At 40.1% G+C, this 16,519-nt stretch overlaps 2 protein-coding genes and 1 pseudogene across 2 annotated transcripts; 1 reads left to right on the top strand and 2 right to left on the bottom strand.

The window, feature by feature from the left end:
- Positions 1-16,519, top strand: part of LOC131988994 (scavenger receptor cysteine-rich type 1 protein M130-like) — a 912,635-nt pseudogene that overhangs the window by 670,425 nt on the left and 225,691 nt on the right.
- LOC131990096 (tripartite motif-containing protein 16-like) lies at positions 6,717-8,342 on the bottom strand. The gene has a single exon (XM_059355502.1). It carries the CDS (start codon positions 8,340-8,342, stop codon positions 6,717-6,719), a length of 1,626 nt encoding a protein of 541 aa, XP_059211485.1.
- On the bottom strand, positions 9,954-11,657 carry LOC131989570 (tripartite motif-containing protein 16-like). Its single transcript, XM_059354829.1, has one exon. It carries the CDS (start codon positions 11,655-11,657, stop codon positions 9,954-9,956), a length of 1,704 nt encoding a protein of 567 aa, XP_059210812.1.

Below are 16,519 nucleotides of genomic sequence, written 5' to 3'. Positions count from 1 at the left end.
TTTAGGTGCTAAACCTGCTAAACAAGCTGACGTTAGCATTTAGCATCAAGTCTATTTTTGTTGCATTTAGTGAAGCGTTTTTCTGCTCAGACAGCTGATTAAATCACACAGATATCTCACTGTGTAGGAACATCTCAAAACATTAGAATATCATGAAAAAGTTCAATATTTCCTGTCAATTATTTCAGAAAGTGAAACTCAAAACATTATATAGATTCATTACGTGTAGAGTGATTTATTTCAAGCCTGTTTTGTTGTAATTTTGATGGTTCGTGATGATTTCTTGGCTGTTTGCTGGTCCATCCCATTGATGTATGAGGAGAACTGGATAGTGTTGGAGGAAGGATCTTCTTATTCTCTATGAAAGCTGCTCAGTGCTGCAGGAAACCAAACATGTTCAACATTACCCAGATCTTCTGCTGCTCTTCCATCTACTGGGCCCATTTTTGATAATTTTACGTATTCTTTGTTAATTTTGTGTCTTATTTGATAATTTTATGTATTTTTTTTTTGGTCATTTTGTGACTCTTTTGGTCATTTTAGGTCCTTTGTTAAGTCCTTTGGTCTACTATTATGTTTAGGGTAGGTATGTCCTTGTGACATTATGGTATTTCTCCATTCATTTTAAATGAAAGTCTAATATTTTACAGTAAAACTGTGTTGTTTTTGTTTTGTTTTGTTTTTACAGTTTGTTACAGTAAATGTGAAAGTTTTGTACTATTCCTTTATTTTTTTCACATTGATGTATGAAGAGAACCGGATACAGTGATGTTACCGGACAGAATGGATCAAATTGTGACAGTGAAACTAATAATTTCCCCGGGGCGAAAACAAATGAACCGTTTATTTATAGATGTCTCTTTCCAATGTAAGTCTACGGGACAAAAAGTCTGTTTGTCAAGTCACAGGTCCTGGAGTTGTAAGTTAACTTTGGAAATTTCCAGTTCTGTAAAATAGCTTTAAAAGCTTCTGCTCTTCCTGGAGGCTGGAAACAATCTCCAAACCTTCTTCTGACGATGTTTTCAGGTTTGTTGGTTAATCTGCTCGTCTGATGTGACTTTATTACCGGACAACGTCTCTCTCTCTCTCTCTGTGATGGAGCGAGGGAAGATAATTAATCATGCATGGTGTCGTTATCCAAGACAAAATAAAAATTAACAACAAAGAATGCTAATATGTGTCACCAAATGTACATTAATGACCATAAATATACCTCAACTACCTGCCCAGGTATCGTCTCTATGTGGAGAACAAGTTGGATCTGATGATAAAAGTTGCTGATTATTTGTCAGAAAACGTGTTAATGACGAATGTCAGTTCAGCAGGTTTGCTTTAATCCTCTGTAGTCACATTATGATGCCAGTTAGGAGGGTTTCTGTCTTTAAATAGACTAAATAAACATCATCTGAAGATTTTTTGTTTTTACGTTTTTTCAGGTTTTTTTCGGGGTTTGTTGCCTGTTGCCATGTGAGGAAATTATAAGCAACTAAGACATGTAAAGTTGACTATAATAGTAGATTAAGGCCTTCAGCAGGGCTCTCAAACTCTAATTACCTGGGGGCCGCTGGAGGCAGAATCAAGACGACCAAAAATAGACACAAAATTACTAAAATAAAGACACAAAATGACAGAAAAAACTAAATGACTTAAAAGAGACACAAAATGACCCAAAAAGACACAAAAGGACCAAAAAAGACACAAAATTACAACAAAAAAAAAGACACAAAATGAAAAAACATCGATCAAAGTAAACAATAAGTAAACAGAGAAAGAAAATTGATAATAGACATTTGGACCGAAAAGGCTGAAGCTTTCCCTTCTTCCTCCTTTCTTCCTTCAAGAAGAAGAAAAAAATCTATAATAAAATAAAAAATAAAAATAAAAGACAATCAAACATGCAGAACAAATCAAAACAAAACTAGCAGCAGCATATCACGTGTCACCACTCATTACTCTAACTTATATACATTAATAATCTTTTTTAAATAAATTAATGCTATTGCATGTTTTTAAGTCTTTCTCCAATTTGTTCCATGAATTAACAGCTGTTACCGTGCTGCATTAGCCTGGCTAACACCAGACTAATCTCAAATGAGGTCTAGTCTGGCAACGAGCAATGGATTTCTCCGTAGAGGAGGCGTGGTTTACGATCCTCCTCCTTTATTGGACGCTTAGAATGTCTATCAAAGCGTCTGTAGGTAGCTCTTAGCCAATCAGATCAGTTATACCAGATGACGTAGTAGAGCGACAGAAATGGATGTTTGTTGTGTGTGTGTCTGTGAGAGAGTGTTGCTGCTGCTTTGCTTCTCCAGTTCTCGCTTTCTGCAAGATTATTTATTTTCACGCTTTATTCCCCCTCATGACATTCAGCCACACATCCACTGATTTTAGCTATTAGCTAAAATTAATGGATGTTTGGCTATTAGCTATTAGCCGCTAACGGCGCTAATAGCCGCTAGCGACGCTAATAGCCCCGCTACCATAACGCCGGTGATCTCAGCGGAGCCGCCGAGAGACCTTTCGCCTTTCAACTTTTGCTCTAAACTATTTAAAACACCATCTACAGCTAAAGAGAGTTTCGCGTCTGCAGCAGCCATGTTGGATCCGTAAGAAAACTACAAGCTTCCAAGTGCCGAGTAGTACGCGTCATCGTCTTGCCGTCCCTCCCCGTTCTGTGATTGGATCCCTAAAACAGGGCTAAGAATCCTTCCTGGTTTCCAGACTGGATGGAGGTTCGAAATTAAATTCAAGTGCGCAAGGCAGTCTGGGTATACCCAGGCTAGTGCTGCATCATAATTTAGTGTTGGTTCTGGTTTTTAACTTTATAAATATACACACCCCCTTTTCATGCTCAAATGCATGTAGTTGTACTGAGGGCCACTTCAAGTGAGGGTGAGGGCCGTATGTGGCCCCCGGGCCTCCAGTTGCCCAACCCTGCATTAGACAGATACCAACAAATAATCCAATGAACAAAGGCAAAAATACTTGTAAAATGTGTTTGTTATGACTAGTATCAGTAGTATTCAGGCCTCCTCGATCCCTGAACAAACTTCATGTTGAGTCGAGACTTTAATGTGTGATTCAGGTAAAAATAATAAGTGTTGCTGGTTCAAATATCAGCTGGGAAAACAAATCAAAAGCTGAGTATTTGATGGGAAAAAAACTGTTTGAAGAAAACCACTATTGGAAAAAAATAAATAAATGAAAATAAAAAGCGGCAGGTCCCCGTCGCAGCAGAGAAACAGAGTGTTGGGAAAAGAGTCAATCAGGAAACATTAAACAGAATAAATCAGAGTGAAAAATACCTTCAATGGAATGAATCAAAACCAGAAAGGAGGAGGAGGAGGAGGAGGAGGAGGTCCAGGAGCTCGGGGTCCCCAGGTGGTGCTGCCGTTTTTTCATTTCCTTAAAAAATAAATAAAGTAAGGAGTAAGAATCAACGGGGAGAGGGAAGTGGCAGAGGAAGAATGAAAGCGTTTGGACGAAGGCTCCGTTTTTAAATTTGCCTCGAAAAAACTTTATTGATCCGAGTGCCAAGCGGAATTACGGAAACGAACCCCGGAGCTTTGAAGAGAAGTTTCACTGTCGTTATCGTAAGCTCCTATAATCCATCATATCTGGGAATCAAATTAACATATATTTACACACACACACACACACACACACACACACACACTTAAATGCAAGCACTCACATAATTTCTCTGTCTCCCTCTCACACACACACACACACACTGGTAGAGAGGCCAAATCATTAGTTGTAGGTTAATTAGTGTTATAATTAATAACCCAGCAGACATGTCTACGTGTGCGTGTGTGTGTGTGTGTGTGTGTGTGTGTGTGTGTGTGTGTGTGTGTGTGTGTAACGAGGGGTCGGGAGTTAAATCATATTAATTTCAACATTGATTAAGCAATAAAAAAGACTTTTAACTAGCGGGGGTGTATATCACTTCAGCACACAGGCATCGCAATTTAAATCTATGTATTAATTAAAATGCATGTGTGTGTGTGTGTGTGTGTGTGTGTGTGTGTGTGTGTGTGTGTGAGAGAGAGCTTGACGCCGAGGTTTCCAGAGCGAGGAAGGGATCAACACTCTCTAGCGGAGATAAAGGAAGAGAGATTTGAAGCGGAGTGATAGCAGAAACATGGATGTAATTCAGAGAAAAGAAGAGGAGGGGATCGAGGGAATGTGTGAGAGCGAGAGATAAAATGAAAGAAGGGAGGAGAGGGAGAGAGAGAGGACTGACTGCTGTGTGATTGGATAAGCGCCAGTGACTCTTTGAAATTGCGATCTCCTCAGATATGCATTTCAACGTATAGCTTAACTTTCCTCATATAGATAACAGCTTCGTTAGACCAAAAACTTTGCTTGCCAACTTGAAAGCCGCCGCGTTTTTTCCCGCTTTAATTCCTTCAAGTCGGGGCTCTTTGGTGATTGATCTGCTTTGAAGGAGTTTTTTTTCAGAATGTAAAAGAGGCAGAAGTGACGTTTTTATGGCGGCGGGTTGACGTGGCAGCGGCTCTGAGGCGCGAGAGGTTCGGCTGGGACGCAACAAAGGTGGAAAATAATTGAGTCCTAACAGCATTGTTGAAGTGCTGCAGTGAGTTAGTGGCTGTGTGAGGCTGCCAAGGCTTCCCCCAAGACCCTGCAAGGCCTCAGTGAAGGTAAGCTCAATAAAACACGGCGGGCTGGAAGGTTAAACCTGCAGCAGGTGAGTCTTATCAGCCGGGATCACAAAGGAAAGGCTGAGGCAGCCAACAGCAGCACATCCTGCGTAAGAACACCACTTTAAATGGACTTTTGGTCAGAAATCGTGAAAAAAATTGGTTTTAAAAAGTCTGTAACCCTCTGAAATCTTTGGCTGTTATGTCCGTTAAAAAGTCTGTTAAAAATCTTCAACGTACCATGTTGGTGTCAGTTACCTCACCTTTATGTCCTGATAATTAATGTTTAACTTTGACTTACTTGATCAAAATGTTGAACCCAAAAGAAACAAAGGAAAACATAAAATCTGATCTTGAAAATTAGATTTCAATACACAGAATTTTAAGTATTGCAAATATGAATACAGATTGCAAATATAACATATAACAGGTAAAATGAGGATAATCTCTAGTTTTATATTTTATAGTAAATACATTTAACATCATCTCTGGTTTTATTTGGCCGAATATCATCAAAAAAAAATCTTCATGAAGACGTGATGTTCAGGTGCTTTCATGGACTCTAGAGGGTTAAACTGAAATATAAATTTGTGTTTGTGCACTTAAAGTAAATATTTGCAGCTAAGAATATGATGTGAAAGTGTCTGAGGATGCAGTACTACTAATGGCCACTAGATGCTGCTCTCAAATATAATTAGTTCCATAGACATCCATTAAAAAAATGTGGTGATACTTTATATCGTCCTTATCATCAGTAACACCCAGAATAAAAAGACTAACAAGTCTTCTACCCCTTCTAACCCTAAGTACTGAGTCTGCACGGTAAAAAAGCAAACAAAAAAAATGGTAAAAAAAAAAAAAAAGGTCAAATAACAGCAAACAACCGTAAGTTATTCTACAATTAAGTTCTTTAAAAAATTGATTATAGTAAATAGTAAATATCTGTATTTCTAATATAAGTATATCTGCAGAATAACAAAAATAAATAATTTAATATGACAATATAACATTTTTAATAATTGTATTTATTATACATATTAAATTTAATGTACGATAACATAGAGTTGTGAAAAAATCATATTTTTTTTACATAGAATTTACTGGAAAAAAAAAAAAAAAAATATATATATATATATATATATATATATATATATATATATAACGTCCCATTATATTAATTTACAGTTTCAACTTTTAATATTTGGAAAAAAATGAATTTCCCCCTTTTTTTTGCCATTTGCACTAAATGCACTCACCATTATTTTACAGTTATTCATCTTAGACAGCCACAAATAATTATATATACTAACACATTGCTGCATTATGTAAACAACAACAAAAAAAGTGAAAAATATTATGTGTCTTTCTTTCAGTTGCTTCCAAAACCAATTCAAGATCAAGATCATGATGATTGTTAAAGCAATACCACTATTGTCCACAGGGGGCGCCAAAGTCAACATAGAAAAAAAGAACATCACCATCTGTACAGTCAAAATACTACCGTTCATCAAAGTTTCAATCAAGAGGACTGATTTAACAGTTGCAGATGATGGAAGCTTACAGCCAATGATCACACAGATTGCAGAATTACAACTTGAAGCTCTTGGGCTTAAAGAATAAATGTGTTAGTCCTTATTCACATGAACTTTTAAAGGGACAGTTCAAAGCATAATCAAAATCAGACTATATTTCTCTAACCTGTGATCCATTTTATCAGTCTAGATCGTTTTGGTGGTATGGGCACTCTCGGCTCACAGGAAGAGGGTTGCTGGTTCAACTCCGGCCTGTGGCTCTTCTGTGTGGAGTTTGCATGTTCTCCCCGTGTCAGCGTGGGTTCTCTCCAGGTACTCTGGCTTCCTCCCACAATCCAAAAACATGCGTTTAATCTGTGAAAATAAATTGTCCGTAGGTGTGTATGAGAGCGTGAATGGTTGTCTGTCTCTATGTGTCAGCCCTGGGGTGTGTCCAGGGTGTACCCCACCTCTCGTCCAATGCTAGAAGCCGGGGGGTGGGGGATGGTGGAAGCATCCGGTCGAAAGGATGAATTGCTGCCTATTTGGTACACACCTCAGCAGTGTCTCCATCAGGACCATGGAGAAAAAGTCCAGCATGGAGCGGCTCAGTGAACGTGGTCTGGACTCTGTGGAGGAGAGTCATAGTTTCAGAGACGCTGTAGTAAGACAGAACACCTGCTCTGTGATCCAGGTAGACTCCTATTCTGGAGGATTTAGGGCCTGAGATGCTGAGATTGTGGTTGTCATGCATGAAGTTATAAACATCAAAACAATCCAGTGCCCAAGACTTCTTATTGTATCCAAATGCATATGCATTAAAGTCTCCTGATCTGCTGATACTCTTGTAAGCGACTGCTACTCCAGCAAACCTGCTCATCTCGACCTCCCAGTAACAATGTCCAGTTAGTCCATCTTTACTCAAGACCTGAGATATGTAAATGAATCTGTCTGAATGTTCAGGATATGGCACATTTTTGTCATTAAACGTTATTTTTCTGTTGCCCTCTGATAAAACCAGAAACATGTTTGCTGTGTTTGGATCCAGTGTGATTTCACGTGAATATCGTAAGAACTCAGCTCTGGTCGTTGGTTCTGATAAACTCCATGTCTCAATAAGAATGGCATGCATTTCATCTCTGGCTGCTGTCACAGTTGCCACCACATCCTCAAAGTAAAGCAGACAGTAGATGTTTGGTCTTGGTGAGTCTGTAGACTCAGTGAGTTTTGGCAGTGAGGGGTAACTTTGAAGAAAGTGGGTGTGGTCCTCCGTACAAGACAGCTTCTCTAGTTCGGCGTCTTTCCTCTTCAGCTCAGTGATCTCCTGGTCCAGCTTCTCCTGAAGGTCTTTGACTCGATTCACTTCGGTTCTCTGCCTGGATCTGATCTGCTGCTTCACATCAGAGCGTCTTTTCTTAATGAGACGGATCAACTCGGTAAAAATCTTCTCACTGTCGTCCACTGCTTTATCAGCAGATCGATTGATGGTCTCCATCTCTTCCTGAAGCTCCTTCACGTCTTTCTCTCGGTTCTGGACTCTCTGCTGGATGTTTTGCCGACTTTCACTGAGCTCCTTCTGCTTCTCCGTCCTCTCTGCTGCAGCTGACACTGTGTCGTGGCCTTCATGGTCGTCGAATGAGCAGAGAATGCAGATACACTGCTGGTCAGTGCGGCAGAAAATCTCTTTTAACTTATCATGATGGGAGCAGATGTTCTCCTGAAGTTTAACGGAGGCTTCGACGAGTTTGTGTTTTTTAAAAGAAGGAGATTCATAGTGAGGCTGGAGGTGTTGATCACAGTAAGAAGCCAGACAAACCAGACAGGACTTGGAGGCTTTCAGCTTCCTCCCAGTGCAGACATCACAGGCCACATCTCCAGGTCCAGCATAGCAGTGATCAGCTGGAGGAGCTTGGAGTCCAGTCTTCTTCAGTTCCTCCACTAATTCTGCCAACATGGTGTTCTTAACCAGGTCAGGCCTTGTGTAAAAAGTATGTCTGCACTGAGGACAGCTGTAACTTGTCTTCTGATCTTCTATATCCCAGTGACTTTGAATACAGCTCTTGCAGTAGTTGTGTCCACAGGCAATAGTCACTGGATCCTTCAGTAGATCCAGACAAACCGAACAGGAGAATTTCATCTCGTCCGCTCGATTTCTTTGCTGCGCCATTTCACCTCTCAACAACAGAGAATGACTGTTGTTGTGACTGAGTTTCACTTCCCTGACTGCTGAAAAATGCATCACACAGGTAGCCAAACCCTCTTTTCTTACACAACTGCATTCCGTTCTGCAGTAAACCGGTTTATCAGCTCTTGCAGTTACACGCTACAGTACATGTTGGTCACACCCATCTGCAGAGTGGCTGAACTATTAAATACACTGTCAGAGTTCGACTCTGTGGCTGCAATCAAATAGTAAAAGAAAATGACCTCCTATGTCTTTCCCAACAATCCCACTTCTCCTGCCTAAAACAAAGCAACACACCACCGTTCCGTTTGTAAAGATGATCCAGTGTATCTGATGCTAACGAAGATAAGACAGGAAAGCACCTAAGTATTTAGAGAATTCAACCAGCCCGTATCATGGCAGATACTATCAGGTCATTGTCAGCCCTGTGATAGTCTGGTGACGCCCAATGTCAGCTGGGATCGGCTCCAGCCACCTGAGTGCAGGTAGTCGGTTAAGGATTATGAATGAATGAATAGTTTAACTACAGTATATATGGTACTCATGGTGCCACTACGGTGCTAAAAGAGCCAAAAAAATAAACATTTTTAGAGCAATTTTACAGTTTTTTCCTAACAAACTACACCCGTTCCCCTGATGGACTATTGATTATATCTTGTGTTCTATTGTAGCAGGTACCTGGGAGGCGGAGCTCCACTGACGATAGCTGCGAGCACCTTGGCCTGGTGCTCTTCAACTATATAACCCTGTCTGTATTTCAAATATAAGTATATCTGCAGAATAACAAAAATCAATAATTTAATATGACAATATAACATTTTTAATGATTGTATGTATAATACATATTGAATTTAATGTACAAAAACATAGAGTTCCATTTTATGTTTAATATTTGTAATAAAATTAATTTCCCCTTTTTTTGTGGCATTTGCACTAAATGCACTCACCATTATTTTACAGTTATTTATCTTAGACAGCCAAAAATAATTATATATACTAACACATTGCTCCATTATGTAAACAAAAAAAGTGAAAAATAATATGCGTCTTTCTTTCAGTCGCTCCCAAAACCAATTCAAGATCAAGATCATGATGCTTGTTAAAGCAATACCACTTTTGTCCACAGGGGGCGCCAAAGTCAACATAGAAAAAAAGTCCCTTAAAGCTGCTTTAAGCCAGGAACGCCTTATTGAGATACAAAAATCACCTCTTCAGCAGGAAAATAACATAAACAAGGAAGATGCAAGTTAAATTAATTTCAACAAGATGGATGAAGTAAAGGTTATACATGAAAAAATAAGAAATAGATGCTTTTAAATACATAAAGAACAGCGACATACATACAGTCATGGGCACTGTTGCCTCACAGCAAGAGGGTCTCTGGTTCAACTCCGGCCTGCGGCTCTTCTATGTAGAGTTTGCATGTTCTCCCCGTGTCAGCGTACTCCGGCTTCCTCCCACAGTCCAAAAACATGCACTTAGGTCTAATTGGTGACTCTAAATTATCCGTAGGTGTGTGGTTGTCTGTCCCTATGTATCAGTCCTGTGATAGTCTGGAGACCTGTCCAGGTGTACCCCACATCTCCTCCAATGCTAGAGACGGAATCCAGCCAGTCGCAGGAGAGGCGATAGAAGAGACGGCAAGCGGATGGTCGAAAGGATGAAATGCTGCCTGTTTGGTATACACACCTCAGCAGTGTCTCCATCAGGACCACAGAGAAAAAGTCCAGCATGGAGCGGCTCAGTGAACGTGGTCTGGACTATGTGGAGGAGAGTCATAGTTTCAGAGACACTGTAGAAAGACAGAATACCTGCACTGTGATCCAGGTAGACTCCTATTCTGGAGGATTTAGGGCCTGAGATGCTGAGATCGTTGCTGTCATGTCTGAAGTTATAAGCATCAAAACAATTTAGTGCCCAAGACTTCTCATTGAATCCAAAGACATGTGCAAGTGAGTTTCCTGATCTTCTCATACTCTTGTAAGCGACTGCTACTACAACATCTCTGCTCATCTCGACCTCCCAGTAACAACGTCCAGTCAGTTCTTCTTTACTCAAGACCTGAGGTCTGTCAATGAATCTGTCTGGATGTTCAGGATATGGCACATTTTCTACATTAAACATTATTTTTCTGTTTCCCTCTGATAAAACCAGACCATAGCCTGCTGTGTTTGGATCCAGTGTGATTTCACGTGAATATCGTAAGAACTGAGCTCTGGTCGTGGGCTCTGCTAAACTCCATGTCCCAGTAAGAATGGCATGCATTTTATCTCTGTCTGCTGTCAGAGCTGCCACCACATCCTCAAAGTACTGCAGACAGTAGATGTTTGGTCTTGGTGAGTCTGTAGATTCGGTCAGTTCGGACAGTGAGGGGTAACTGTGAAGAAAGTGGGTGTGGTCCTCTGTACGTGAGAGCTGATCCAGCTCGGCGTCTTTCCTCTTCAGCTCAGTGATCTCCTGGTCCAGCTTCTCCTGAGGTTCCTTGATTCGACTCACATCTATTTTCTGCTGGGATCTGATCTGCTGCTTCACATCAGAGCGTCTTTTCTCAATGAGACAGATCAACTCAGTAAAAATCTTCTCACTGTCCTCCACTGATTTATCAGCAGCGAGATTGATGGTCTCTGTTTCTTGCTGAAGCTCCTTCAAGTCTTTCTCTCGGTCCTGGATTCTCTGCTGGATTTTTTGTCGACTTTCACAGAGCTCCTTCTGCTTCTCCGTCCTCTCTGCTGCAGCTGAGACTGTGTCGTGGCGTTCATGTTCATCCATGAAGCAGAGAAAGCAGATACACTGCTGGTCAGTGCGGCAGAAAATATTCATTACCTCATCATGATGGGAGCAGATGTTCTCCGGGAGTTTAACAGAGGCTTCGACGAGTTTGTGTTTTTTAAAAGTAGGAGATTTATAGTGAGGCTGGAGGTGTTGCTCACAGTAAGAAGCCAGACACTGCAGACAGGACTTGGAGGCTTTCAGCTTCTTCCCAGTGCAGACATCACAGGCCACATCTCCAGGTCCAGCATAGCAGTGATCAGCTGGAGCAGCTTGGATTGCAGTCCTCTTTTCCTCCACTAACTCTGCCAACATGGTGTTCTTCACCAGGACAGGCCTCGGTCTGAAAGTCTGTCTGCACTGAGGACAGCTGTAATTAATGTTATGGTCTCCTTCATCCCAGTGAGTTTGAATACAGCTCATGCAGTAGTTGTGTCCACAGGGAATAGTCACTGGATCCTTCAGTAGATCCAGACAGACCGAACAGGAGCATTTCTTCTCATTTACTTGATTTCTTGGCTGCGCCATTTCGCCTCTCAAAAACAGAGAATGACTGTTGTTGTGACTGAGTTTCTCTTCCCTGACAGCTGAAACATGCGTCACACAGGTAGCCAAACCCTCTTTTCTTACCACACTGCATTCTGTTCTGCAGTAAACCGGTTTATCAGCTCTTGCATTTACACACTACAGTACATGTTGGTCACACCCATCTATAATGTGGCTGATCTATTAATACACTGTCAGAGTTAGACTCTGTGGCTGCAATCAAATAGTAAAAGAAAATGACCTCCTCCTTTTCTAAACAATCCCACTTCTCCTACTTCACCCTTCACCCTGTCCAGGGTGTTCCCCCCTCTCGCCCAATGTCAGCTGGGATCGGCTCCAGCCCCCCACGACCTGAATGCAGATAATCGGTTAAGGATAATGAATGAATTAATAGTTTAACTACAGTATATATGGCACTCATGGTGCCACCATCGTGCTGAAAGAGCCAAAAAAATAAAACATTTTAGAGCGATTTTACTGTTTTTTTCCTAACAAACTACACCTGTGTGACGGTCCCCTGGGGCCGGTATTTCAAAACTTGTAATCAGGATCAGGATAATCCGGATGACGAAATCCTCCTTTTCTCAGTCATGGATCAAGGTGATCCTGCTGACTTTATCTGAGTATTTCAAAACATTGGCAGAGTGGATCACCGTGACGTCGTTGTGGGCGGATCTGGATTTCCAAATCTTGTCGTGTCTCCGACTCTGGGATCGAAACATGGCGGACTACCTGACGAAAGGAGCAGGGAGCACCACTTTCACGTCAAAAGTGTAAGTTTACCGTCATCTAATGTGTAGCGGTTTAAAAACCATACGAACGCCAACCAACATATCCCGCTAGCCAACTTCTTGAATTGTCACCTAATTAAAACCAGGCCGCAGCAATCTCTAATTGAGACGCGACCGTGCTAACGGTAGCTAACTCCGCTTCATTGACTTGTGTGTTTAGCAGCTAGCGGGCTAGTGAGGTAGCTGCTTTGTTGATTAATTTTAGTCTGTGGTTTAACTTATAAAGGAATTAATCGGACGTACATCATACCTTAACTCTTCAAACTAACACCAACTTGTTTAGAGTTTATTAGCGTTACATCATTGGCAACACAGCAGACTTTTAAAAAAATCTGCTCCATGTGTACAGAGCAGGCTGCTGCAGTACTAAGGAAACGTAACGTTACACGGTACAAGTATTAACTATACGGGTCATTCAGAAGTGTCTGAATGCTCCAGTAATGCTAGTGATGATGTCATGCTTTGTGTACGTAAAGATATACTCATACACCTTCTCTTTCTTCTTCTTTCAGAGTCACTCACAGCCATGGACCTCTCAGCTATAAGGACAACCGGGTCCCTATGAGTGCTGGAAATCCTTGGAAACACTTTAATTGTATTTATCCATTCAATGTTTAAATTATTGGATTCTGAATAAAGTGATTGAAACTGCTTGAAATTGTAATTGCATTACTTTCATGCTATATAGTTTGGTCAGTGACACAATAAGAAACATTTTTCATCCTAATTTGTCTCCCTTATAAGAAGACTCTCACTAAACATAATTATGGTCATTTATAGCAAAATAGCATCTAATTTGATGAAGTAGAATAATCAGTTTGTACACAAACACCTTACTGCATGTTTTAAAAATCACATTTAAGCTATTTCCAGACATTTTAAAAGTGCATTTTTAAGTTTCTGACAGCCTTAAAATATACCTTGAAAGTGCTTCAATGTGCTGCATGATATATTTACAGCAGTTTCAGAAAGTGGGGTCAGATATTTTACTATGCTTAAAATTTCTTTCAATTAGGCTACTTTGATTATTAAAAGTAAAACACTAACACTTGATTAAGTGTAATGAACATCTTGAGAAAAAGTATCTAGGAGAAGTGGAGCTGAGACTTTGTCAATCTAAGTGAAATCCACCTCTGAGGTGGGATCAGAATGATCCTGAAATTTTGGTATCAAGGTGATCCAAATATCTGCCTTGAGTTTTGAAATACCCAAATCCAGCCTTTTATCTGGATTCAAGGGAGGACTGGATTACCGGAGTGGAATCCTGATCTTCAGGATCAGGATTATCTGGATCCGTGTTTGAAATACCCAGTTTTCAGATCAGATCTAGATTTAATCCTATCCGACCAGGATAATCCTATCTGATCACTTTTGAAATACCGGCCCCTGATGGACTATTGATTATATCTTGTGCTCTATTGTAGCAGGTACCTAGGAGGTGGAGTGCCACTGATGACTGTATTTTTTGTGTTTTGGGGTTTTTTTGTATTTTTTTGTGGGCTTTATGCATGTTTTTTGTGGGGTTTTATAAAGGTTTTTGTGTTTTTATATGTGTGTTTTGTATTTTGTTTTTTTGTGGGTTTAATGCTTGTTTAATGTTTTTTTTGTATTTTTTGTGGGTTTTATGTGTTTCTTGTAAAAAAAATAATTTAAAAAAGTGTTTTTTTTGTTTCCAAAATGTTGATCTAGTAGGTCAAAATGAAAAAACAATAATCCGGTCATATAGGTAGAGTTGTGCCGGAAAGAATAATACCAACATGGCATGATAAACAATTTTTAAGTGGTTTATATACAGCCAGAATAAAAAGGAGTCAAAAGCCAGCAAAAAAAGTTGCTCTCCAATATCTAACCCCGCCCACCTGGAGCCTGGTGCTCTCCCACTATATAACCCCGCCCACCTGGAGCCTGGTGCTCTCCCACTATATAACCCCGCCCACCTGGAGCCTGGTGCTCTCCCACTATATAACCCCGCCCACCTGGAGCCTGGTGCTCTCCCACTATATAACCCCGCCCACCTGGAGCCTGGTGCTCTCTGACTTTATAACCCCGCCCACCTGGAGCCTGGTGCTCTCCCACTATATAACCCCGCCCACCTGGAGCCAGGTGCTCTCCCACTATATAACCCCGCCCACCTGGAGCCTGGTGCTCTCTGACTATATAACCCCGCCCACCTGGAGCCTGGTGCTCTCTGACTTTATAACCCCGCCCACCTGGAGCCTGGTGCTCTCTGACTTTATAACCCCGCCCACCTGGAGCCTGGTGCTCTCCCACTATTGCCTTTGTTGTTTTGTTTGTGGACACACAACATCTTATTTTCACATTGCAGCTACTCTCGTGCATACACTCACCCACACTACTGACTTTACTGATAATCACACTCATCGTATCTTTGCTTTATGTTTTGATTGATTTATTATTCTTTGTTAAAATAAATAATTTGTTAAATTGCCGTTTGTCTGCGTTTCCCAATCTTTTGTCGTGGCTTTAGAGCCAGGTCGTGACACCAGCCAACCGTATCACCACGCAGAAGGAAACGTGCATCTGCTCATGTACAACACACACACACACACACACACACACACATACACACATGCACGCACACACACACACACACACACACACACACACACACACACACAACCTTTCTGCATAAAGAAAAAACAGATATAAAGTCAGGTTTAAACACACAAACACCTTACAGATCTCTCTCTCACACACATACACACACACACACACACACACAAACAGTCACCGCAGGGTGTTGGAGGGAAAAATGATGAGAAGATCAATCATCAGCTGTCAACAGTGGCTAATAGAGTATGAGAACAACATATTAACTATACTGGTTAGATTAACACTCACACACACGCACACACACGCACACGCACACACACACACACACACACACACACACACACACACACACACACACAGCAAGACAACGCTGACTATTGATCAGTTTTGTAGTTGATTAGTTGAATCTTGTGTGAAAAAAGACATTTTTTACTCCACAAACAGATAATCTGATTGTGCATCTTTAACTCATATTAACAGACATTAAAATGTATTGGTTGTGATAAAATGATAATGTTTGAGGTTCCTGTGATTCTCTGTGCTGGCTGAGCGTCTCTGGTGATAAACAGCTTGATCTCCATGGAGAGAAACTGGCTCGGCGGCTCTGTTTCCTCCTGGAAGCTGCCAGCAGAAGAAGAAGAATGAGAGTGTCGGGGGGATTCTCTCGTACGTCGGCAGCTGATTGAAAGCTGGAATCTCACCTGGAAGAATGTGAACTCTTTAAAAATAAAATGATTTAAAGGCAGCAGAGCAGAACTGAGTTTCACTTATTGTCTGTTTTTATCTCGATTGGAAGTTAACACACACAGAGAGTTAGAAAAATCCTTCAAACCAAAGAAAAAAGTTGAACACAAACTGTTAAAAAATATTACTACAGTCATTTTTTATTGACAAAACCTCACGTACACTGTAAAAAAAAAAAAAAAATTTAAATGGCAAAAAGTCTAGCAGTAAAAGTTGCCAAACACTTACCGTGATGTTAAAGAAAAAATAAATTTAAAAAAACTTAGTTAATGTACAGGTATTTTTTTACATGAATATAGAAAATATACAATAAATATTTGTATTAAAAAAATATGTATTTCTGTTAAATAACAAAAGGTCCTTTTGGAAGACTTTTTACAGTTATTCTTTTACATTAAATTTAAAGTTGTACTTTAAAAACATGGAAAGTTGCCTTAATTTAACATTAAGCAATATGATGTGTATTTTTTCGTATTTTTTACGTAAAACTCACTGTCATTTTACATTCAAGATAATTAAGCAATTAAATAATACTTTGTAAAAGAATCTAGAATGCCCCATTATATTAATTTACACATTTCAACTTTTATTTTATTGTTAATTAAAGTACTTTACCTTTTTTATGGCATTTTCACTGAAAAAAACAAGAAAAACCCTGTAAAATATGAAAGTACATTTCTAATTTTTAATATTTTTTTTAACAGTGCAGTGAAGTTTAGTTATTCTTCAGATATG

Source organism: Centropristis striata, chromosome 17 (assembly GCF_030273125.1).
Source record: "Centropristis striata isolate RG_2023a ecotype Rhode Island chromosome 17, C.striata_1.0, whole genome shotgun sequence".
In the NCBI taxonomy this organism is placed as follows: Eukaryota; Metazoa; Chordata; class Actinopteri; order Perciformes; family Serranidae; genus Centropristis; species Centropristis striata.
The sequence above is the reverse complement of the archived record's forward strand: the minus strand, read 5'-3'. Positions and strand labels throughout refer to the sequence as shown.